This window comes from Rhamphochromis sp. 'chilingali' (assembly GCF_963969265.1).
Source record: "Rhamphochromis sp. 'chilingali' genome assembly, chromosome: 11".
In the NCBI taxonomy this organism is placed as follows: Eukaryota; Metazoa; Chordata; class Actinopteri; order Cichliformes; family Cichlidae; genus Rhamphochromis; species Rhamphochromis sp. 'chilingali'.
The window spans coordinates 26,583,005-26,608,456 of record NC_137938.1 but is presented as its reverse complement, the minus strand read 5'-3'; the positions used below and the strand labels follow the sequence as shown (position 1 = coordinate 26,608,456).

The window sequence follows — 25,452 nt, the reverse complement described above, 5'->3', positions numbered from 1 at the left end:
TCTGAGAAATTGTCTAACTAACCTTTTCCTTTTTGTTATTCTCCTAGTTCTGATGAGTTGACTCATGGGAGAGACCATGTGTCAAAATGGGGGATTCTACGGTTAACATGAAACAATGCTTTCTATGTTTCCCATCAGTTTTTTATGATTTTGCCACCCAAGAGGGATCAGCGAATGAATGCAGATGGCACCTGATTAAACAGACAGGCAGTTTCCCTGGAAAGCTTAGTGTGTTTTTGAGTTAAGGTGGTCGTTGGTGTGAAGTTAATAATCATTTTATAAATGATATGCATTTATATGACTCTCTGAACATCACAAACTCTGTTAGAGTCCTGAACATGAGTAAAAGTGATTGGAGTAATTATAGCATGCAAGTTTTACAGCAACTTGTGCACATTTTGTAGGGTAGCTAGACTGATTTTCTAGCATGTCAGTTCCTGATGCGTAAGTGCATTAGACCCTTATTGTAACAACAGTTGTGAGTTCCTTTGACATGTGTACGGAACTTTAACGTATTATTTGACACGCTAAAGGTAAGATTTTCAGTTTATCACATTTCACTGAGGGATTTTGATTGGCCTCAAACATGCTGATGTGGGGTCAGTAAAGATAACTGTAAATGGCTTTGAGAGGGTTTATACTGTTTAAATGGGCTGATGGCCCTACAATAGTAAAGAGTACAGTACACTGCATAGATAGAGAGGAAAGATCTATCACTCTGTTGTAAATTTAGCTCAGAAATGTTTGATATATGTTGGCTATGTGGAAATTCATGGCTACTTCTGGGTTTTACCCCAGACTTTGAGAAACGCTAACATTGAATTTAGTTTATGTTTGTGGTATTCATTTACCTATAGTATGCATGTTCACTACAGAGGGGCCTTTTGCTCTACAAACACAGTGAGGCCATTGTAATGGGAGACGTTAAAACAGATAGTGAGACTCCTTCTGCTTATAAAGGATGTAAATCCTTAGGTGACGGCTAAGCAGAAAACAAGACCCTAATTCTCTTTCTGTCCCATGTGACTATGGTGGGTCTCATCAGCAAGATAGATGAGTCTGCATATCAATACCACCTATAGAAATACATTTACTTATAAAATTGGCGACGTGTTTAATACTTACATACATGAACTGTTAATATTTGACATTTTACTTCTGTTACTTAAAGTACATTTTCTGTTTTAATGTGTCTGTTATTAATGAACACATACATCTAATAGTTTTCTCTCCAGCTACAATAACATCTCACTGCATGCTTCACCATATTCCACTATACGGCATTAAAGAAGTTCCAGGTCAAGTTTTAGTTTGGTAATTGCGCAACTTCTTAATCAATTTGAACATTTCTGACAGATGTAACTGGGCAGGTACTGTATATTTCAGAAACTTGTGAACATAAGTAAACCTTGTACCTTTCTAAACAGTACTAATCCAACTATGACTAAAGAATACAGGAAATAGCAATTTTTTTTAGTGTAAGTGAAGAACTCTAGAAAACAACTTATAATATTAGTTGTAGATTCGAAGACTGTTTTTTTTTTTCAAGTATTAAAAAAAAAACATGCATTACTTCATAAAGCAATGATGTAAAATCAGTTATATGCTTATGGTGAATCTACTCGAAATTCTTGCCTAGTTTATCATACAGCAATATACACAAATAGTAACATTTTGTTTTTTCACAAAACTGTAGGATCCTCTGTAGTTTCATCACTGAATATTCTTCTTTCCATAACAATTATTCCAACATTAAAGTCTAAAGTTAACAACAAAAATATGATTTCAGCCTAAAAATGTAACCATAGCTTTGCTAAATTTATTTTAAGCTGGATGGAAACAACTCACTAAAGTAAACCCAGCATATCACTCACAGACTCAAAGAATCCCTTTCATGAATGTATTGCAGCTCATGTGATACACATAATCCAGGTATACATGTTGTATTTTATAAACAATGACACAGGCAAATGTACAAAAAGTAATCACATTTATTTCAATTTATACATAACCACCATATATTATGTCTCACCACTTACTTTGATTTTCACATCACATGTTGTCATGCGTCACATGATCCCCTCTGATATACATCTCTCTAGACTCTGGGTACATCCAACACACCATAAAGGAAAGACATTTGTGCTACAGTATGTAGGCATGGCTTGGCCAGTCCTGGCTCCTTGAGTCATTTTTGTCTCTCTGTCTGCCTCAGAAAATCAGTTATAAGAGAGTCTCTCAATCCAATTTTTAAAACTTAGTCCAGGTTTCCTGTGTGTCTCTGTGCCGGTCCAAACGGTGGCCTGTGGGCTGGTTCCAAGCAGCCCCCGAACCTCTAGCCAATCGTGACACCAAAGCCACACTGGAATTTGTTCTTACGGTGGTTGAGGAAAGCCCCGAGGGCCAGTGTGAGAGGCAGCGGCAAGAGCTTTTTCTCAAGAGTTGCTCCAACCACCCAGTTACTGTCAACTGATCCTGCAGAAGAGAACATAGAAGTGATGAATTTTGAAATGGAAATGTTTGCTTCCCCTTTTTTGGTAATGTTCTTACTAGAGATGGCACGATACCACTTTTTTATGTCCGATACATTTGGATATCTGCCGATACCGATATGAATCCAATAGTGTTTTTTAATCAATAAAACTGTTTTTTTAATATCTTGCTGCATTTTGTATAAGTTCATACTCAAGTTTAAATAAACAACAACACTAAAGCTATTCTGTTATACCTGTATGTAAAAAATACACTGCACCCAAAATATTTCATAGTTCAGCAATACTGATCAATCTAATAAACTTAAACCTACTCCATCCTCCCTATTCTGGTATTTTAAAGAGTACTTAGCAGAAATATTAAGCAACCTAACTAACAGGGTTGCCAACTCCCAGCAAAAAATAAAAATAGGGAACCACCCCCCCCTCCACCTCATGATGCTTAATCGACGTAATCAACCTTAATTTCGATGTAGGGTGAAAAAAAAAAATGCACAGAAATAAATTATTTTTCAAGAATAATTAAATAGATTCAACATCTTTCTTCAACACAATTCCAGAATTCACAGATGATACTTTCCCAAAGGAAAAAGTACTATAGCTTACTAGGGTATATTAGACTTAACAGTTACTATATACAGTAATGGACTTCTATACATTTTACATCAGATTAAAACTTTGGGTGTAAGATTCAGATAATTATTTATTAAAAGCTAGACATTTTAAGTGAGAATAAGAAAGAAAAGTATGTCTTTGTGCCCCCTTTTCATGCCCTATCGGCCCCCCTGGCTAAACTTTGCTAGATCCGCCCCTACACAGTTACCAGCCGTCAGCTGTAGAAAAAGATCCTGGTCTAGAAAGTAATATTAAATAAATTCTAACAACAGCTTATCAAGCTTAAACGTGCTACTGTTGTTCAGCCGCTGGTTTCCTCTTTCTCGTGCAAAGTGGGCCAAAAACAAAGAAGAGAGACGGACTTGCGACAGAAAAGCCGATCAGCTGATGATTAAGCAGTTTCACGATTGAAGTAGCAGCAGGAGAGGGAAGGAGAGAGAAGAGGCAGTCGCTCCATATATCGGTTGTTAAGCTTAACGCAGGAATGCTTTACAAACATTAAGAGATGAACTTACACACTTGCTTTACTTCTCTTAGGGATAACTTCCTCGAGATGAAATGCCGGTTTGGTAGCGAGGCTCCAAATACACACAGCTGCTCTATCACGTGAGGCATACTGCAGCGAAGTGCAACGGTTATGAGCCGAGTTACGCCATGTCGCAAGTTTTGTGAGGTGCTTTTTTGATATTTAATGGATCGAATTACATTTTTTATTTCTGTCCGATATCCAATCCAGTAATTTACGTCAGTATCGGACCGATACCGATACGTAATATCAGATCGGTCCATCTCTAGTTCTTACTGATTGTTACAACTTGTGTACGGTATTTACCTTTAAAGAGCAAATTTGCTTTGGGGAGGTCCAACTGGTAACCAAAGGATGTTGTTGTGTCTTGCATCCTCGTGTTGGCTTCAAATTCAACTCCTACCTGCAACTGTGAAAGAAGAAATTTAAAGTACATGTAACATTAAGTCTGTTAATTCAATATTAAAGTACCCATATGCACATTGCACGTGTGCAAAATATTTTCAAAGCCAAAATCAGCAGACTTGCAAAAAATATATTCCAGAATTTAGATTTTGTTACTCACATCAGAGTTAAGGCCAGTTTTCACTGAATGTGGAGTAGAAAATCAAAACAACCCCAAAACACTGTTTTGCTAGGATTCCCAACACTGCAAACTGTTCACGCCAAATGTGTCACTTTAAGGACAACACAGAACAACACAGGATTTACTTCACCTGTGATTTTTGCAAAAAAACAAACAAAAAAAACCCCCCCTCAGTATATTTGTTCCTTTATCCAGACTCCAATGTGCAGCAGTCAAACCCACAATCGAGTCTCATCAACACTCTTTGCAAAATTTTACCAACATTCATAATCTTTGACCATCAGAAGCAAAATTGTCTCTGATGTTAATATATGGTTGTGAATTGCTCAATCTCTCTGGCTGCATGCGTTTTTGACTTATTGTTTTTATTGTAAAAATGTATTATGTGCTCAGGAGAAAGAAGCCATTGCTTATCTAAAGTACATTTGCAAGTTACAGGGATTTTCTTGTAAACGTCCCTCATGATTCTCTAGACTTTGGCTATGCACTGGATGAAAGAAGAGAATCTTTTTGTTGTGTTTTTTTCGTTTGAGCTACAAAACATTTTAACCATTACTGTTAAAGACAGTTACAGGTGGTTATGTTGCCCGCAAAATTATGACAGGTTTGGCATTGTGTCAGTGATGGCCTCAGGAGGCCAAACTTCCACATGCCCAAGATGAAATCCTCAGATCCACTGTGAGGATTTATGCAAGTGTAGTGTGACCTGAGTAGTATAGCAACACAATTTAACTGAAGTTAGATACCTGATCATTGGCTTTGTGATAGTATGTAGCATGAGCTCCTGCTCCTCCCAAAGTCAACGTAGCAACATAGTTTTCACCTGTGGAGTTTTTAAAAAAGGCGGGGAGAATTACTAATCCATCTCTTAGATAGCTCACATTTTACCATACCCTTAAAGCTTCATGATAAAATATATAAATTTTAGCACAACGTAGTCTTACAGTGCAGAATGTGAATCTTAAAGAGCGATTTTACCTGTGTACCTGCCCAAGAGAGAGGTGACCGCTCCTTCCTCCCCTGGTCTCCTGTGATACACAAGCTCTCCACCGAGAGTCAGTGCTGGAGTAATAGACTGAAGATAGTGGGCCACCAAAATGCCTGCAGCAGTAAAAAGCATCTATTACAAATACAGATTATATTTTCTTTTGAGACACATTCCCGTTGTACACTTTTTTATATTTTCTAAGCCGTATGTCATGCGATTGCCTGCTCAACGCACTGAGCTAAACTGGCGCCCACAGAGGATGTTTGTAGTCTATAAGCACTCCTAGCTTTTCATTAAAAGCTGTTATAATCCCTCCTGTGTAGTTCGCTAGGTTTTTTTGTTGTTGTTGTTGCTGTCGAGTTGGGTTTTATTATCAATGGTTGTGAATACGTGACAGAGTATAGTAGTAGTATTCTAAGAAATGAGAACTTCTTCCAGGAGTCACAGTTTGGACACATAGACTGAACTAGCAATGTATTACTTTCTGTAGGTGAGGCAGCACTCATTCATGGACATCAGGCGCCCCCTGGTTTCCATTAATGTTTATTAGATTATTAGGTTGATGCTTTGCTTCTCAGACATCACACAATTCAACTCAGCAGCAAGCTGAAATTCAGTCACATCAGCTGTGGTTCTGAAAGAACATCTGGAAAGTGTTTTATTGACACACGAAAGCATGAAAGGCCCAATGACGCTCAATTTATTATTTTGCTATTAAAAAAAAAAAAATCTTCCTTTTGGACCTTTGTTTATTGAACTAAATGCATCAGGTTTCATATTCATTATTAAGAATAATATTTTTATATTTCATTTTGCAGCACATTTTTTACTTTTTTTGTTGCAACTTCTGCTACAGTTTTGTCTAGGTCTCTCTTGGAAAAGAGATTTTAATTTCAATGTGACTTTTTCTTCAATAAATAAAGGATAACTGATCAAACTAATCTTTATCATACCAGATCCAACAAGTACATCTGGATTTCCGAGCGTCACAGCAGATGTGAAGTCCTCTCCTCGATACTCCATGTCACACTGCCAGTTCACAAACTTATGCTGCTGAGTCTGAAAATAAATAAATAAAAAGAAAATATAAAATACTGAAAGGACAACAAAACATTCACTGAAACGCTTAATAAAAATTCTAAAGGATCACATCTACATGCTATTGCATGTCTACATACCTGTATGGCTATTTTGGAGCGTACAGCTGTTGTAAGATGGTGGATGACCTGCGCATTCAGACTGCCGGTGTTGTCCATATCTCCAACCATCACTGGGAATGACTAGAGAGAATACCACTTCACTGTCAGCTTTTCAAAACTATGTCAACAGCTGCATAAAATGGCAGTCAGCATCAATACCGGTAATACAGAATCTGGGGCTGTGAAAATGTGAAGAAAAACAATCCAACCAGGTGTTTTTGAAGTTTTGAACTCTAATAATACACTAAATGTCAAACACACTAATAATATGTCATTTAAGCCCCTTTTCCATTAGTACCTACTGGGATCAACTTCAATTGGTTTTTCCATTTAGTAAAAGTACTTGGTATCAGGTACTTTTCGATCAAGTACTAAAATGTGACGTCGTCAGCCTGCATGCCACTGATTGGCTGGTCAGTAGCGTCACTCGATGAGTCATGAAGGCATATCATTAACACCATTTTTGAAACCCACCAATAAGAAAAATGGCTACAAAAAACAATACGGTGATCCCTGAGACCGAAGAAAAGGCACAGACTGAGCAAAAGGTATATTCTTGCCACAACGTCCACCTTTTTCGTAGCGTTCGTGTCATGTTAATTACTCTGCGGGACGCTTGGACGTGTTGCTATGACGACAACCACGCATGTTAGGTAGTACTGAATTGTAATGAAAAAACAGTCGATCCAAGTTGAAGTTAGTCGAGCCAGGTAGGTACTAATGGAAAAGAGGCTTTAGAGACAAACTCTAAATGGGGGGAAATGCACACAATTAACACCATAATAAAGTTGAGTTATCTTTAATTTAGGCACACTTTGTATGTTTCAGGAGTGGCATTGGTTATTAATAATATAATATAGCACACACAATAATGATTTTTGTCATCACTATATTCAATTGTTTTTGTCAACCACAGGTCAGACTTTAATGGTCTGGAATACATCTGGTGTTTAAACAGCTTCCATAATGCTCCAAAATTATGTTTTTCAGTTTTGTTTTGTCCAATTGTTTTGCACGACAAAAATACAGATTTCACATAAGTGGCTGATGCTTTACAATTACACAGGACCCTAAATTCCATAAAAAGACCTATCACGTTCACAGACCAACATTTCCTAATGGTCTTGAAACATTCAGTGTATTATAGCCGGTTGTTTTTGATGTCAATATCCACAACTATACTCAAGATATTTATGAATGTCACTGTAAGCCTCATTGTAGCGTATCTCAGCATCCCACTAAATTAGTGAACTATCATGAGGTCCCCTAAATTTTTGAGACAGGCATTTAAGGTGACACTACTTTGTAGGGGTGGGGGGGAAAATCGATACTGTGTAGTATCGTGATATTTTGTTTGCTAATAATGTATCGATACAGGGACAGCAGAAATCGATATTTTGTTACAAAAAAAGTTTTTGTGGACTGGAACTCTGACTTCAGAGCATGTTGATCCTTTTTCTGAGCAAGGATCCTGACATTCCTTCACTGTCCAAATGTGTTTAACTTGTTTTTTGGCAGCAATAAACATGACAGTTTACTTATTTTAATTTAAGACATGTTTTATTTTAATTAAGTTTAAAACTTTTTTATTTAATGTTAAAATAAAATATTATTTTATTTTAATTTACTTTCAAATTCTTCAGTTGCTGAATGGGCTGCATAGTTTTCATAAATTGCATAGTTCAGAATAGCTATAATTGTACCAGATGGTTGCATTCAGTTAAGTTGGACTAGACTGTAATACAAACCATTCAGTTTGTCAACAATAAAACTGACTGAAATGACAGAAAGACTGAGTGTGAGACTTTGATATTAGATAAAATGAATATTGATAAAGTTTACCTTTATGTACAGAATCTGAATATCGCAAAATATTTTAAAAATTGCAATAATATCGTATCGTGCGTTAAGTATTGTGATAATATCGTATCGTGGGATGTATGGTGATTCCCACCTCTACTACTTTGGCTCAATAATCCAAATCAACAAGTTAGTTTTTAGGTTAGGTGGCCACATTTTGGTGCTCTAGATGAATTTCTGATGCATATAATATTGCTATTGCTCTACTGTATGTGAACGTCTACAGTTAGTTTCCACATGCATTCAACATATATTGTAATTTTTTCAAAAGAAATTGATAAAAAAAAAAAATGATTATGCACAGATCACTCAAGTCACAGTGACAGACAAGATCTTTTACTGTTTGCATATAAAATGCAATCCCAGGGATCCCAGGAGCTGTGTTGTCCAGGGGCTTTTGCCCCCTGGTAGGGTCTCCCATGGAAAATTGGTCCTGGGTGAGACACCGGACAAAGAGCAATTCACAAGATCCCTATGAGTAGAATAGAATATTTTATGGATAGAATTTTTAGGCATAGCCAAGTAGCAGAAGGCCTTCACTTGGGTGGTCTCTTATCTCTGCTTTTCATGGACGATGTGGTTCTGTTTGCTTCATTGGGTGATGGCCTCCAGCTCACACTGGAACGGTTTGCAGCCTAGTGTGAAGCGGTGGGAATAAGAATCAGCACTGCCAAATCTGACGCAATGGTCCTCAGCCGGAAAAGGATGGAGTGACCACTCTGAGTCAGGGACGAGTTCCTGCCTCAAGTGGAGGACTTTAAGTATCTCAGGGTCTTGTTCACGAGTGACAGGAGAAGAAAGCAGGAGATCGACAGACAGATTGGTGCTACGGCTGCAGTGATGCGGACACTGTACCGGTAAGACGTGGTAAAGAGCGAGGCGAGGATAAAAGCAAAGTCGATCTACGTCCCTACCTTTACCTATGGTCATAAGCTCTGGGTAGTGACCGAAAGAAGTGACCAAAAGAACAAGATCGCGGATACAAGCGGCAGAAATGAGCTTCCTCTTAAGCGTGGCTAGCTTCTCCCTTACAGATAGGGTGAGAAGCTCAGCCATCCAGGAGGGGCTCAGAGTAGAGCCGCTGCTCCTCCGCATTGATAGGAGCCCGTAGAGGTGGTTCGAGCATCTGACAAGGATGCCTCCTGGGCAAGGTGTTCTGGGCATGTCCCACCGGGAGGAGGCCCCTGGGCAGACCCAGGACACACTGGAGTGATTATATCTGTCAGCTGGCCTGGGAACGCCTTGGTGTTCCCCTGGACAAGCAGGACGAGGTAGCTGGAGAGATTGATTTCTGGGCTTCCCTGTGGGAGCTGCTGTCCCCGTAAACCAGCCCCCGGATAGAAAGAAGAAGATGGATATAAAATATCACTAATCATCCATTATGGCTTATTAGACATTTATGTGAAGATTCACACTGAAGTAGAGATACACTATTAATGGTGATCACGAGTTTGACTTCAACCAAATAAATGAACATGATCAAGTGATATTAAAAATGTGTTCTGCCAATCAAACACAAAACAAAATCAAATAAATCGCTCTCTAAAATTACCCCCTGATGAAGTCCCCTGCATATGCCAAATAACAGCTGTTACCTGCACCATAAAATGTATTGGATGTCATCTGAACAAGTATCACTAGATTAAAAAGTCAAACATCTGGTACAACAGAAGGTGTGGAACTTGTTTCTCAAAGCAGATTATCATCCGTTGGTTTATAAAATACTGGGAATTTAAAACAAGTGACATAAACCAAGAACAAACAATGTGCAAAAAGTATAGCAGACTCACGTCTGTGTGGCAAAGTCACACAGCTAACTGTAGTAAGATGATTGCATAAAGGCAACGTAAACAATGCAATTGTTTCTTATTGAAATCCTCCAATAGCAGGTCAGGTGTCCAGAAAATCAAGCATGTACAGTTTATCCACCCAGCTCATGAAGACATAGTGAAATTGCCAACACGTTTTACCAAAGATATATTCATCCAGTAAACACAGTGATTAATGAAGGCTTTAGGAAAATAGTCAAAATGCTGGACAAAGATGTGTTAACCCTTAAGCATTAAGCAATACTAAAATAATACTAAAACAGTAGGTCGTTTCCTGCATAATCCTACCTTTTATTTTCATTTGGCTACACTCAGGGATGGCCACTTTAGTTTGTTTTTTTGTGTTTGTTTTTTATCCTGTAGTTTGGACACAACTTTATTTAGTTCAAATTCAAATGTTTGAATGACACAAGACAATATATTTCACCTCAAAGAGGTGAATAAACACTTTAAAAAGATTTAATTAACAGGAATTTAGCACAATATACAAATACAAAGAGTGTCCTGTTTGTTTTGATTTTATCTTACACTTTGGTAAGTTTTCTATTTTTCTTCTAAAAGATGCACTGAATCTAGGTGACTTATTTTTTGCAAAGCATTGTACATAAGGAATGTAAGGCAACATGAATATAAAAGCTATGCTACATTTACATGACAGTGCAAAAAAAAGAAAAAAAGGACAATTTTGTTCTAATGATTATTCGTGACAAATAACCGCGACCTCAATAATATTCATGCATTTTAAATGAAATGTTGATGTATTTATGGAATTAACATTCAATTCTGTAAACATTACAAAGATTTACACACAACGGTCAGAATCACATCAGTAGTATGTTAAGGCAAAGGCAAAGAAAAAAGAAAAAAAGAGAGCATTACCTCTGCTGGCCCAGTCTGTTTACTGCCTACATAGGTAGCACCAAATCGATAACCAGAATCACCCAGGGTGCTGAGGGTAACAGTATGGCTGACCTGGAAGTGGTTACTCAAGCCTTTGTTGACCACTAACCGCACCCCTTCCATCTGAAGTGGAAACACCTCTGAAACAAAGCAGGGAGAACAACACGGCTTAACAATGACACTTGATGCAATGATACAACAGCATAATTATGATGCAAAAGTTGAAAAACAAATGAAGAAATGCAGAGAGAGCGCCTCATTTCCAGACCTTTACATTTGCGGTGGCATTCGTCATATGATCCTGGATTTGGGAGAGAGGCTTGTGCATCTGCCGTCGGCTGGTCAGATCCAGCTGCTGGAGGGACGGAAGACACTGAGGGCATAGTGAACCCAGGAGGGACCGACACCAAGCCTGGCACCCCTTGTCCACTTCCAGCTACAGCTGGGGCTGGACTGGGGGAGGCGGCAGCCAACACACTGCCCATAGTTTTAGATGGTAACAGCCTATTGAGAGAGACAGGCAGTGTATAAATACATTATTGTTTCAAAACAGCAATAAAAGCTGCATATTTGCATTCAGATTACAAACTGTTAAACTGATCTTGTAGAAATGGTCAAAAAGTAAATTTGAACATGAACTGCATATCCTGTGAGGTAAATACACAAATACATACACGCGCATATTCTGCTCAGAGATCTGTTACTCATGCTTCATACAGTATATCTGTAAGCCCTTTAGTAACACGGAGCTCTTAAAGCATTTGCTCACAAGACTTCAGCGACCATCAACACCGCTACCCTCATTGAAGCATTGGTGCAGCATGTTGGTTTCAGCTAAGGCCCAATTTAGTTAGACTCTCGAGATTTTAAATACAATAAAAACAGTATAACCTGATAGTAAGACATGTTGTACTGCAGTTGGTTATTTGTTAGTTAAGCCACATATGGATTTAAGCCACCAGCTGACAAAACTATTCACTAGCAGCATTTAACCTATGAATGCTAAAGCGAGCTAGCAGAGGTTGGTTAGCTAACTGGCTGGCTAGGTAGCCATGTGGAATTGACCACGAGATCTATTCGCCCATATGTGAATAGAGCGGTAACTAGATTTACGACGCAAGACAGAGTAACGCCATGAAATACCCCCCCTGCCCCCAAATGACAAAACACCCCCTTCCTTTCTGCGGTTTACCTACTTACGGTGACGGTTTGGGTCCAGGGGTAGTTCAACACCGGTAAAGTTCACGACAACGTCAGTGACCGTAGTTGACAAGGATCCGCCCATTACCAGACTCGTCTGTGCATTGGCTCATGTGCATCTCATGCCGGCAACAATTGGCTGAAGCTAGGACAACCCTTTTGTAGTGACGTATCATTAGATTCATTTACTGAACATTCGCATAATTCGGCCTTTCACTGAAAGACATTCCAAGGGTATGGAGCGAACAGGAGTGTTTACACAATTATATGCGAGGAACAAAAATATATTAATTATACTAATATGAGAATACGGGTTTTGTGTATTTTTCAAAAAGAATGGGATCATCTCCCAGTGGACAGGGTTATTCAAACAGGTTCTAACTAAAATGTAAATAATGAAATGTTATACTGCATTTTAGGCAAATAAAAGACAGATTTATGGTTTGACTTGGATTCTGTCTTAGCAAGAAATATTAGGTTACATGGATCAGGCTTACACCAAAATGCAATCATTCATGAAATTAAAAAAAAACAGAAAGTGCAGCTGTGGAGTGCAGTCACTTGAACTTTTTATCTGCTTGGAATTAGCATTGCAACACCTGATTTTAAAAAATAAATATAGTCAAGAAAAACATGGTTCATCAAGCCATAGAGATAATTTTCTTCTAAGAATAAAACAAAGGATTGCTGTTCTAATCCAGTAACCAAATCCACGAGTCCAATTACTAGTTCAGACACACTGGAAGAAAAATACAGATGCGCATGACAAAAACGAGTCCCCTCCCTGGGTGCTTAGCACTAATGTGAAAGTCAGCCAGAGAAACAAACATAAATACATATTTTAAATAGATGATGACCCAATGACACATTCATTGGAGTGTAAATGTGTGTGAATGCTACAAAGCAGTTTGCCATAGAAACAAAGTTGCGGTGTGAATGGGTGAATGAGGCATGCTGTTTAAAACACTTAGAATGCGCCACTAGAATAAAAAAGTTCTATATACAAACCAATCCCTGATGTCAAATAGTTCAAAGTCATTAGTGTAGTTACGACTACTGATATGTGACATGTGCTACATGAAATGCATTTATTAGTAAGTGCAACATTATTGAAACTTTGCTATTAGAACTCACAACTGTTTGTACTATTGGTGAAGAAAAGAAAAAGTGTAATGTTTATCATAAGAAACGGGTGTCAAGCTTTGTGCACTGCAGCAGCACAGCAGCCCTTTTTAAAGGTTCGTCAGAGGAAAGAATTTTTTGCCATTTTGGTTTATGAAGGTTTGTTCCAACTCGTGCTCTTCTTTGGTCTCTTTGTGTACTATATTCCAAAATATTAGGTGCGTCTCACAATTAATGCAAATATCTTTAGTAAATCAAGGGGCAGAAACTTCACCTGTAAAGGCAAGAAGTGGTCACACCATTCAGATTTTCTGCCCAATCATCTGAATGTTAATGAAATGGTGATGACAAGAATGAAAGGATTACTGGTGCTGATTCCATTGTATTTTCCACACAGTTTGTCTCAGTGTTACAAAAATAAACCCCGGGAGACTGCTTGTGAGGGTAAAAATGCTAATGAGAAGGGTCAAGTAAGAATGGCCACATCTGTTCTAGCTGACAGAAATAAGGAAGTTGGGGAGAGGGAAATTTTTTTTCCATGTGTGTCATGTTGTAGCAAATGTGTCCAGACAAAAACTGTGGCTTTACCCTAATGCAGTATATGCAAATTTTATATTGAATGGTCTTTCAATCCTTAGTTTCTGCTAAGATTTTAAAAACCTCCACAGAAGAAGGGTCAGATTTCACACAAGGCCTGTGAAAGTAATGCAGTAATGTAATAAAATACCAGATTACTTAATTCAATACTGCAGACCATGCATCAAATTAATTTGGGGTTGGTGATCTTCAAAACTTTTTTTAAACTGATAAAATACATCATAATACTGAGCATGTCATAATTATCACAGACAGTATAAGAAATGACCAAACGTACGTGACCAAAGTTGCAGTTTTTCTTTATGTCACTGGCTCAAATGCATTTCAGCAGGATGTGGACACAAACATTGTAGTTCACAGTTGGCACTATCCACCGAGTTCACCTTTGGTTACGGTTTTATTCTTACAACAAAGCACCAAAAGCAGATCATTTCAATAGTGGCTGAATTTGGTGAGGTCCTTCAACCTTAGCTCAAATCACATAGGCATGATTTCTAGCAGTGTAGTCTGCCACACTGATAGAAATCACTGTCCATGCTCAAGTGGGAATTTTCTGTGGGACACCAGTTTACTAGTAAACTCAAACAGGAAATGAAAAATGTACAAAAATATTATTTTGAGGGAGGAAGGAGCAGAAAGAAAATCTTCACTTTGAATCTTGTCTGATGTGTAGCCAGTATTGTGTGACAAATGCCAGGCACCATGTTTGTTCTGCAAAACAAAAGAAAAAAGCCAGGAATAAAATTATAATCTCCAGTTCCAACCATGTCAATGTGTCACTACTGTAGTAAACCCACAGAGCAGATAGCTGGCCCTGTGTGCAGATCAGCTCTGTCCAAATCTATGCTGACTGTTCTGTAACCCCTTCACCTTTAAATCTTGTAAAGCTTTATATCCTCTTTCATGAAGATTAACTAATCAATTAAAAAGGTTGCTTCAGGAAGAGTGTTCAGATGCACTACATCCTAAAATACCCCTATATATGTACTCTTCTTATGGTTCAGAACACAGCGAGCAAGAATATTCTCTCTGGTTTCACCTGTACATGATATACTTTTTAAGCTATTCCTTGCTGATGAATTCACCTCACAATCATAATACTGGAAACACAGAATAGGGCAGTGAATACTCACTGGCCACAGATCAAACAGCTTTTCAGCAGGCGCGTTCAAGGCCAAGCATGAACCCTGAATAACATTTTGATGTAGATTAACTGACAAATGCAATTAAAATCTGTGTTTACACGGTTGCAACAACCTAGTCCTGAGCAACCAAAGGGCAGCAAACATCCCATCTTGTTTTATTTATAAACCAAACTTTTGACTCTTAGAGATTTATTTTTCAGTAATGCTTCAGTTTGAGCCATTCAAGGAACTGACCATTGATTTGTGCAGCTCCCAGTCCTTAGTTTATGCCTTCTCTTCACCATCTTCTGCGTCAACAGAGTGAAACTCTGCAACATACAGGCTCTTGTCAATGCTGCTGGGTATGGGCTTAATGTCAGTAACCAGCTGGTCCTCAATATTCTTCAAATTGTAGCGATCATCTGAAGTTATGAGGTTGATAGCCAGACCCAAGTGACCAAAACGCCCTGTGGAAAATCAACATGGTGTCAAGCTTGTATTAGTAGTGGTATTACAAACAGTAGCTGTAAACCTAACTTATTGACAAAACGACAGGTTACCTGATCTGCCAATGCGGTGGAGGTAGGTCTCTGCATTTTTGGGGAAGTCAAAATTAATAACCACGTTTACAGCCTGGATGTCAATTCCCCGAGTGAAGAGGTCTACAAGAAAACATGTGCTTACTCAACCCAGTGAACATTTGTTCTTCCACTTCACATTTTTCCAATGCAAAAACTCTTCACCTACCTGTGCAGACTAGGTTTCTGCACAATCCATTTCTGAAGTCATGGAACACACGGTTTCTGTACTCCTGCATCATCTTTGCATGAATGTAGAAGCATGAATAACCAAGTTGAGTGATTTTCTTTGCAAGAAGCTCAACTCTCTGAGTGGAGTTACAGAAGATGATAGACTGATTGATCTGGAGCTGGAAGAGAAAAATACAAAATGAAGGGTTAGTTCACAAAATGTGAACAAAACTGTTTTGTTGGAAGCTGTGTTTACATTGCGTTGTATTTTTGTTTTATTAGCTTTAAGTGCAAATTTTATGTTTATCATAAATACATTTTCCTTTTTACTTAATCTAACAAAAAAAAAAGTGAATTCAAATACACGTTACAGGCACAGTGGCACGCAAAGGCTGGGTCAAAATTTCCATTACTGTGAATAGTTAAGGAAGGAAGAAAGGAGGACAGACACCCCCCCCCCCCCCAAAAAAAAGGAAGGATTTGTTCAGTGGTCCTCAGGTCAGAGAAAACAAAGAGCAACAGAAAATCAAAAGGTAAATGCATTACATGATCATATGTGAAGCAACATTGGTGTAATTTCAACTAAAAAAAACAAACAAACAAACCATTGTCTTTTTACTAGGGTCAGTACTGCGTGAACACAATGTAGGAGCCAATTATATTTACTCTATACCTCATAATGGTCCACAGGCTAAATCATTGTATACCACTGCCGACTTTTCAGTCAGCCTCCAGGTGTAAAACATGAATATGAATGATGAATATGTTGGTTACTGGGCAAGCTAGCAATATTTTGGATGGCAGTGAAAGACTGATTTCATGAATACTTTCATAAAAGACATGAAAATGTGTCTTTTCATTTTTTATGAAATGCCTCATTTGTAATTTCATCTCACCTGGACGGTCACAGTATTCTGACAAGGGATGCCCAAACCTGTCTTCTTAGATTTTCAATTTATTTTTGCATATTTTCCTACTAATATCTTCGACTACAACACATGTCATACAACACAAAAAAAACCACTATCACCCCAAGGGGGCAGAGTTTCTCTTCTTAATGGTGCAGCAATCCAGTCTTTAAGTGATGATGCATTAATTGTGCTTCTGGGTCCAAACTGCTCTTCATTTATTGAGGCTGTTGTGATTTTTTTTTTTTTTACATGTTTTAATACTTTGTATCTTGTTCTATTTAATCTGAACAAGCACTAAAAAAAAAGAAAAGAAAAAAAGAAAAAGCAGTGATCACTGTCGGCCCCTCTCGGTTTTTATTACAACTATTCATTTTAAAGCTCAATTTTTAAAACCTTACGATGTAACTACAGCCGAGCCCATGCGGTAAATTAATGACCAACCTCGTATTGTGGCTGGATTGTCTCAGTTGTTCTCCTGACTGAAGTTTGGTCCATTTAAAGGATCCTGCTATGGAACTGAATTTGTCCCCAACCATGGGGAACCCTTGCATTAACTTTTATCGAGTAGGGAAAAATTTAGCGTTCATCAGCTTACTGTGTTTATATTATGCCAACCATAGCTGCGTAGCTAGCCACCATGTAGCACACCATTATATATCAGCTAGCCCAACTTCAATAACCCTGCAAACGTCACTGCTGCTGTTTAGTTTCCTGTCTTCATTTATCTCAGAAGTGAAAAAACGTTTTGTTTTTTTCAGAAATCCCTAATGCAGAACACGGTATGTCATGTTTAGATGGAAACTAGTGAGCTAACTCCCTGCCAACTTCTAACTCTTACATTTCATAAATTCTGTTTTTATGGATGCCTGGATGTTAAACTTAATTGTTACACCTATTAGAGCAGCCACACTGATCATTTTATTAAAGATGAAAGAGGAAATTTAGACAGTTTGTAACTCTTAGTGACGCCCCAGTGTTTGTTTGACTTTGGACCCAGAAATGGTTAATGACGTCAGACTTAAAGACTGGATAGCACAACTGGTTGGTCAAAACTAGGGGTGCAACAATACATGTATCTGTATTGAACCATTCGATACAGTGCTTTTGGTTCGGTACACATATGTATTGAACAATACAAATTTTTAAAATTTATTTTATCAACTTTTCTTCTGATGATGCTGTCTGTGTTGAGAGCTCAGTGGATCTGCGTTCGACTACTCCGCCTAGGATGCATTGTCGAGTGCAGATCCACAGAACGCCGCCTACATGCATTCACTCAAGCTAGCGAGACAGAACCCTAGTGCAAAGATAAGTGGAAGCAGATAAAAACAACAACAAGCACACATGCTACAAACTTTACCCGAGTCATTTAGACAGCCGTTAGTACATGATTCTAAGAGGGCAAAAGAAATAGACAGGACAATTGCCATTTTTTATGCTGTCGACATGCGACCCTTTTCTGTTGTAGAAAAACACCGGGTTTCAGCAAATGCTGAGAGTACTTGAGCCCCGATACAATATTCCTTCACGAACCTATTTCACCGATACTGCAGTTCCTGCTTTGTGCAAGGAGACAAAAGCCAAATTAGAGACGGCAGTGTCAGCAGCACCCAGTGTTGCTCTGACCTCAGACGGCTGGACTTCAAGAGCTACACAGAGCTACTTAACCGTCATTGCACATTACATTGATCTGGAATGGCAGATGAAAAACAGTGTTTTGCAGACACACATCATCGAAAGTCACACCACTGACGACTTAGCCAAAGATCTGTCAGAAGCTGTGAAAGATTGTAAGTTAGTGCGACCAAATGCTATAATACCTGTAACTACTGACAATGCTAAGAACATAGTTAATGCTGGGCTGGGGGTAAGAATATACCCCACAAGAAGGGTATATTATAGTTTTGATTTTGGAAAGAGACATTTCTCTGTAATAAACTTTTTTTTCCCACAGATGAGTGATTTCTTGATAAGATAGATTTCTTTTATTATTTTGTTGTTTCAGCAACATCTAATTTGAAAACTGTACTTTTGAGTTAAAAGAAATATTCATAATTTTAATACATTACAGATTAAAAAAAAGACATGAACATTTTTTTTGTATTGAAAAAAAATATCAAACCGTGACACCAAAGTACCGAACTGAACCGTGATTTTTGTATATTGTTGCACCCGTAGTCAAAACTAATCGAAATTTTGATTACTTACCCTGGAGAAGAGTGTGTTAAGACAGTGTACCTTCTGTCTTTCAGTCACATAGGCATAGTACTGAGTGATGCCCTTCAGTGTGAGTTCCTCCATCAGGTTGATTTCATAAGGCTTCTGCATGTGCTTACTCTACACAAAACAGTTTACAACAACTTAAACTGTTAAACGAGAGTACAAACAAAGTGAATTCTTACTCATGCAGAAGATTTAATGTTTGACATCTTACCATGAATTTTTGCACACTGATGGGAAAAGTGGCAGAGTAAAGCAAAATCTGACGATCCTTTGGCATGAAACTGATGATATTTTCGATCAGAACCACAAAGTCCCGGGAGAGCAACTTATCTGCCTGAATAAAGGGAGGGGGAGGTAAAACATCAAAAGGAATAGTATGTCCACAAACTTAAAAAAAAAAAAAGTCAACAATAAACAATATAGAAAAAAAGAGAGCAAATCGTACTTCATCCATCACCATCATTTGAGTCTTGTCCACTTTTGCCACACCCTTCTTAATTAGGTCCAGTATCCTCCCTGGTGTGGCAATCACTACATGCACTGCAGGAGAAGCAAGCATGAAAAAACCAAGAAAAGTATTACTGCCATGGTTACTGGGAGCCATCATGGCTCAAGAGTTGGGAGTTCGCCTTGTAATCGGAAGGTTGCCAGTTTGAGTCCCGGCTTGGACAGTTTCGGTCATTGTGTCCTTGGGCAAGACACTTCACACTACACTTCACCCGCCAGTGTTCAGCAGCCTCGCCTCTGTCAATGCGCCCCAGGGTGGCTGTGGCTACAATGTAGCTTGCCATCACCAGTGTTTGAATGTGTGTGTCAATGGGTTCAGTGTAAAGCGCTATATGGCCATTGTGTTCTCTGCCCTTTAAGTCCAGCTTACAAACTTTCTCTCTTCCTGGCCCCATTCATTGGAGACTTAAGAGCCAACAAACAAGAGTCAAGATAAAGGAACAATTTGAACCTCAAATATGAACATATTTGCTACTTAGTTAATTAGTCAGATAAGCAATTTAAATTTAACTATATGTTGGGGGAAAAATAGTAAATATCTTTAACAATATTTAAAAAAAAAAAAAAAAAGATTCAGTTGCAGCCATAAAAATAACTTTTTTAAAATTGTCTTAAAATGTTAAATACCAGTCTCATCAAGACGCATGATGTCATCCCTCAAGTTTGTCCCACCCGTTGTAGCCATGATCTTGACTCCTCCCAGGTGCTTGCTGAGTTGAATGCTGATCTGGCTCATCTGCAGGGCCAGCTCTCTTGTTGGCACCATTACCATGGCTGGAAGGAAACGGATACAATAAGGGCTGATATTAATGCAGAAAAAATTAAGGTTTCCAGCAGCAGAAAAACTATTGATGGAGTAGTGCAGTGCAGCGATCATAATCAGTATATTATCAATATTTTCCATTAGTTTTAGAGCAACAAAAGAACCACTGATCAAAGTGTGCATGTGTGCAGCTTGAGCACAACATCCCTACAGTTCATGAAATTATCTCTACTTTTCAGTCATGGCTGTCATATATTCATGCTCATGTCTCAGTTTATTTTATTGCACTTCACTTAGTTTTCAGTAGTCTGCAGTGCTGCAGACCACTGATTCTGCACGGTACTTTCATGCACTACTCATACGCTGTGAAGCCACTAATCATGTACAGTCTGTCGCTACTTTCTTCCACTGTTGTCTAGCCACCAGGCATCATCTTAAACTGTAGTTGGTTGTCTCAACACTGACTGTAAGCCATCAGCCCAGACCTAGAAGAAACTCACCCTGGATATGATCCTTCTTAAGGTCTATCCTCTCCAGGAGAGGAATGAGGTAGGCACCACTTTTTCCCGTTCCATTTTTAGCCCTTGCCAAAATATCTCGTCCTGATAAGGCAATAGGGATGCTCTCCTCCTGTTGGCAGACAAACAAGTCGATTCAGAAAAATGGGCATGGTTCATTAGGCATGAAGCAATGTAAATAGACAGGACTAAAGGATCACCCCTACTGTTTCTTCTAACAGTCAAAAACGCGCAAAGTGGCACCAATGTTTAACACTTCATACTTATATGTAATCAGGAGGACTAGAGATTGGACTCATTTAGCCTCCTACTCACTGAAATTAAAACTTGTTCCAGAGTAAATTAATCAAAAATGCTTCTCTTCTGTTTGGTAGATGCATATTAGTGTTTCTCCTGCTGTTTTTTCCATTTGTGGACAACTTCCCTGCAAAGCATATGGCTGAGGCATGGGGCTGTATCAAGGCAAAGTGGGGGTAATGGGATTCTGTTAAAGGGTGCAACTATTTATACATCTAAATTAACACCAGAAACAGGAACCAGAGTTCTGGCTACTTTATTTACCTGGACAGGGGAAGGTTTCTCCCATCCCATTTCAAAGATTCCCATAAGCAGTTCTCGCTTTAAGCAGTAGTCTTCAAATTCATTTCCCTTGGTGGATGTCACATCCTGGAGAACACAACTCAATCATTTTAGTTTACTGTTTAAAACGATCCAGAGGTTGAGGATTACAGCACTAGATGGCAGCATGGACTGAGTCTAAGTAAGCATGTATAACTATACTTGCGTCTAATGGCAGTCACCTACCGAAGTTTTCACCCTGGTATCTTTTGGAGGAAGCTCCAGGCATTTCTTCCAGTCATCACCAAACCTAGTCGTAATCAGGAGTACAATTTTTGTAGGGAAGACCCAGACCATATCAAGTGAAAAAAGAAAACAAAATGTTAAAATAAGCACTGCAACATTTAGTTCTTTATTTCATAATCTTCAGAGAGGGAAAAGGGCTTTAAGCAGTGTGATTTGGCTCAACTTGGAAAGATGAAGACCTAATATACTAAAAATACACAACAGCTTAATGTAGTAATTTCTATGGCGAGCATTGGTGAAAGCAACTTCAAAGCAGCACAGCAATACTAAAACTAATGTATGCAAGGCTAATATTATAACTTCTAAGACCCACACAATGGACTAACCAATTATTAGAAGTACTCATTGTTTCAACTAGATGGCAGAAATTAGCCAGATATAAAGAATAACTTTCACTTGTCCATATGTGTATTACTAGTCTAGTTTGTTTTGTTTTTTAAAATTTATATGTACAATGACAATAACCTATTGTATTCTAAAGCAGTTCTGCTGCTGGCCATAATATTGAAGAGCACAGAGAGCATGCTGACGCCTTTAAAACTGCACTCTGGAAACCAGGGTTATTTTTGATGCCCACTGGTTAAGAAGAACTAAAAACAATTTCAAATTATATTCCTTTGGGTAGGCAGATACTTGCCCTCGACCTGTATGCATGTCCCTGTTTGGTAAGTGGGCAAACATCTAAATAAGTGTTAAATGCAAATCTACTTCTTTTGGTTAATTTATTTTGGATCTTGCTTTTAACACCCAAGCTAGCCCTGGTGTGAATGCTGATGATGTTCTAAAATTGTCACATATGCACACAAACCAAATGTGAAGTACATGATCTTCACAAAATTAACAATTCTGTAATTCATGAACTTCCAAACAAAGTACTAAGTGCTGCCAACAGCAAAAACATCTTACTGTTAAACCTTAAATTATTAAGTCATGTCAGGACAGGTGTAATGGTAATTAGAGCTGATAGCAGGGATTTAAAAAAGGCTTTGACTGTTTAGAAGATTTGGTGAGAAGTCCTGAACTTTCCCATGGGGTTCTCATGCAGGTTTTCTCTAAAGCACAAGCTGTCAAGCTGCAAAAAATGATTACGTGAGGAAAAAACGACACTTTTCTGTTTTCAAAGTAGAAGAGAAACATTACTAAAGCAAGTATCTTACTTGATGCCTCCACTGCTCTGAGGTATGCTGGTCCTTTTATGGGCACTGGGATGTTGGACATTTGACAGGAGTTCAGACTGTTGTCCACCTGTCTTGGTCTGTCCCCTGAGCTGCCCATTTGCTGGTTTGTTCAATCCAGCCATTGGTGCTGGGTTTGCGGTTCTTGCTGTCGCCATGTGTCCAACACCTTAACTGGATTTTCCTCGCAGTATTGTAATATTTCAGCTCAGTTCCTTTTCACTGCTCTACTTTAATGTGCACATGTATTGCAAAACTAAAACGTGAGAAAAATAAAACCCTTTTCTCTTATCTATCCTTTTTAAACCATGTGTTCACAATCTAACATTCAGACCTCTTCATAAAAAGAAGTTTGTGTGTAAATTCTGCCTATTTACAATACAACTCTCCAAAAAGGAGAAATCAATATAAATAGCGTGACTAATATGACCAAAGAATAAACTTGTGTGTGTTTTTAGTGTGCACTTGTGAGTATGAGTTTGACTGTTACATTGACTGAAAATGGGTAGTATTAAAATATGGACAACTTGATCACATATCTAACTGCTCTCATGTTCAAGTATATAACTCGTACTGCTGGGGTTTAATACTGGATTGTTCTTAATAGTGGTCTGAAAAAAATTACAATCCCTGCAATTTTTTTAAAGCACTGGCAGGCTACATTTAATTTTTGGGGGTCATTTTTTTCGGTTTTCAATTCTCCTGTAGCAAAACGCCAAGATGGAAGCCTACAAAATGTTAAAGGAAATGATGAACAATACACAAGAAAAGTAGTCCAGGTTTCCTGCAAGAAATAAACAATGGCGGTTGTTGTTGTTTTTTTAAGCATTAACAGGCTAGTCAAAAGAGAAGAGCACAAAAATAACAAGCGCTTCAAAGTGGTATTACTCAAAGGCACCTGACCAGATCAACGAAATACATTTCAGATGTGTACCAAAGGCAAAGCTCACCTTTGTTATATTGTGACAAATAATGCTGCCACCACAAGACTGGTGGTAGATGGCAAGAAAGTCTATCAAGTATTTATGGAAATATAAGTAAAATGAGGAGGTTGAAAAACGTGGAGTTAACATTTTAATTCGGACAACTTTGCCTTTGTTTTGATGCCGAGGCTAACAACCAGTGTAAACTTAATAACAGCTGCAAGCAGTTTTGAATTTTAGCAGCCAGTGTTATGGTCACTTAGCTAGCCAGTGCAATTGTTAGCCATGTTAAACAACAAAGTAAAGCCAACAGTGACCGACATGTGTTTAGTTTATCCATAAAGTTACCGCTATCGATAACAAAGTTAGCTAGAATACTTTAACTTACACGAGTGTACGCGCCGTTAAAACTTCACGTACAGCTACGTGGGCTTTGCCATCGAGCTAACAAGCTAAGATTGCGTCTTTTTTTTCCGGTTTGTGAGAAACTGTTTCAAAATATCTGTCGTTTACAAAGAAACCGCATCTGCATCCGTTTACATCTCACCCTTCAGCACTTTCATTCAACCATCCGAGCACGCTGATTCTAGCCTAGGCAGTATACGCTAACGGTGACGCTTAACTCTACCAGTCAGAGAAAGATGCTACCTTTCCCTTACAAACTTACCGCCTGTGTCGTGATTCAACTGTATATCGGCTTTTCGTTTAAGCTTGGTAGGCACTACTTTTGACAAAGGCACAGAAGTTTTTTTTAACCTTTTGTCTCTTCTTTGAGAGAACTGACAATTCAACATGGCCGCGCTCGTTTTGGGGTTGGCTGTTTGAACCAATGGAACTGCCAATTGGCCAATCACGGGCCTGTTTTCAAACGCCTCAAAAGTTTTAGCTACTCAGCTCAGGCCATCACTGAGGCACCGACTCTGAAGCCCAAAATACTGGCAATATGTAAATATAATGACGCTGACATTAACCTTAATACTTTTATTATTATGATCTCATATGAATGTTGCTTATTGAGGTAGTGAAGGTGGGTGAGCTTAAATACATGCAGTCAGCCCTGTGAAGTAATGACAGTGCACCAGAGAGGTGAAGAAGAGAGGTCTGGCAGGTTAGAGTGGGTGGAAATGAGTGTCAGGGGTGATTTGTGTAAAAAAAGGATAGCAGCAAGAGTGACAGGGAAGGTGTGCCTGATGACAGTAACACCTTGCAAACACGGGCTCTGACAAAAAGACATGAGAGCTGGAGGTGGCCACTGTGGAAACCTTTAAAGGGAGCAGCCAAGTAAAGAAGAATATGAGTTTTTCCCGTTAATATGGTCAAATATATTCATGTCATCCAGAAATCCAAACCAGTATCTGATAGCCTTAAATTTATGCACAAGTCGTACATCTCATATAACAAATACCAGTGTGAATTCTTATTGTGGTTGTTAAAACAGAGAATATAATTTTTACTATTAATCAATATCGCATCCTCTTTGGAGCCAACTATAGATAACAGGCACCCGTTGTTAGCTGGTCTCATGAGTTTCACAAATGCTGTTAGTGTGGGAATGGCTCTATTATTACTGGGATATTGCACAGGTGGAGCTTTCCGCACCACAGTTATATTATGTCCAAACAAAAAAGGTGTTATGTTTTTGTCAAAGCTGACAGAGAAAATCTGTGTTATTATAGATGCTGTTGGCAATTTGTTTTTTGTGTTCTTGGCTATCTTGAGTTATTTTGAAGAGATTTGTATAATCATCTATTTTGCTTTGTGTTTAAACATTGGTGATTTAT

At 38.5% G+C, this 25,452-nt stretch overlaps 2 protein-coding genes across 8 annotated transcripts; both read right to left on the bottom strand.

Moving 5' to 3' along the window:
* Positions 1-1,973: 1,973 nt before the first annotated feature.
* Positions 1,974-12,313, bottom strand: tomm40 (translocase of outer mitochondrial membrane 40 homolog (yeast)). Of its 4 annotated transcripts, none has more exons than XM_080896904.1 (9): positions 12,196-12,313; positions 11,264-11,499; positions 10,975-11,135; positions 6,386-6,487; positions 6,161-6,266; positions 5,198-5,320; positions 4,966-5,042; positions 3,940-4,042; positions 1,974-2,475 (listed from the first exon to the last, which is right to left on the bottom strand). In XM_080896904.1, exons 2-9 carry the CDS (start codon positions 11,478-11,480, stop codon positions 2,336-2,338), a joined length of 1,029 nt encoding a protein of 342 aa, XP_080753030.1. In that variant the 5' UTR covers positions 11,481-11,499; positions 12,196-12,313; the 3' UTR covers positions 1,974-2,335. The 4 variants fall into 4 exon arrangements, with proteins under 4 accessions (XP_080753030.1, XP_080753028.1, XP_080753029.1 ...); XM_080896902.1 differs by having other exon boundaries at positions 12,192-12,308; XM_080896903.1 differs by having other exon boundaries at positions 12,188-12,294.
* Positions 12,314-14,196: 1,883 nt separating this feature from the next.
* Positions 14,197-24,477, bottom strand: ddx61 (DEAD (Asp-Glu-Ala-Asp) box helicase 61). 4 transcript variants are annotated; one of them, XM_080896898.1, is made up of 13 exons: positions 24,339-24,477; positions 22,731-23,532; positions 21,514-21,577; positions 21,271-21,375; positions 20,692-20,821; positions 20,056-20,202; positions 19,367-19,461; positions 19,133-19,255; positions 18,907-19,035; positions 15,786-15,966; positions 15,599-15,700; positions 15,294-15,505; positions 14,197-14,625 (listed from the first exon to the last, which is right to left on the bottom strand). In XM_080896898.1, the coding sequence occupies exons 2-12, from the start codon at positions 22,904-22,906 to the stop codon at positions 15,324-15,326; spliced, it is 1,434 nt and encodes a 477-aa protein (XP_080753024.1). In that variant the 5' UTR covers positions 22,907-23,532; positions 24,339-24,477; the 3' UTR covers positions 14,197-14,625; positions 15,294-15,323. The 4 variants fall into 4 exon arrangements, with proteins under 4 accessions (XP_080753024.1, XP_080753027.1, XP_080753025.1 ...); XM_080896901.1 differs by having other exon boundaries at positions 22,731-23,476; XM_080896899.1 differs by lacking the exon at positions 24,339-24,477 and adding an exon at positions 24,219-24,337.
* Between the last annotated feature and the right edge of the window lie 975 nt (positions 24,478-25,452).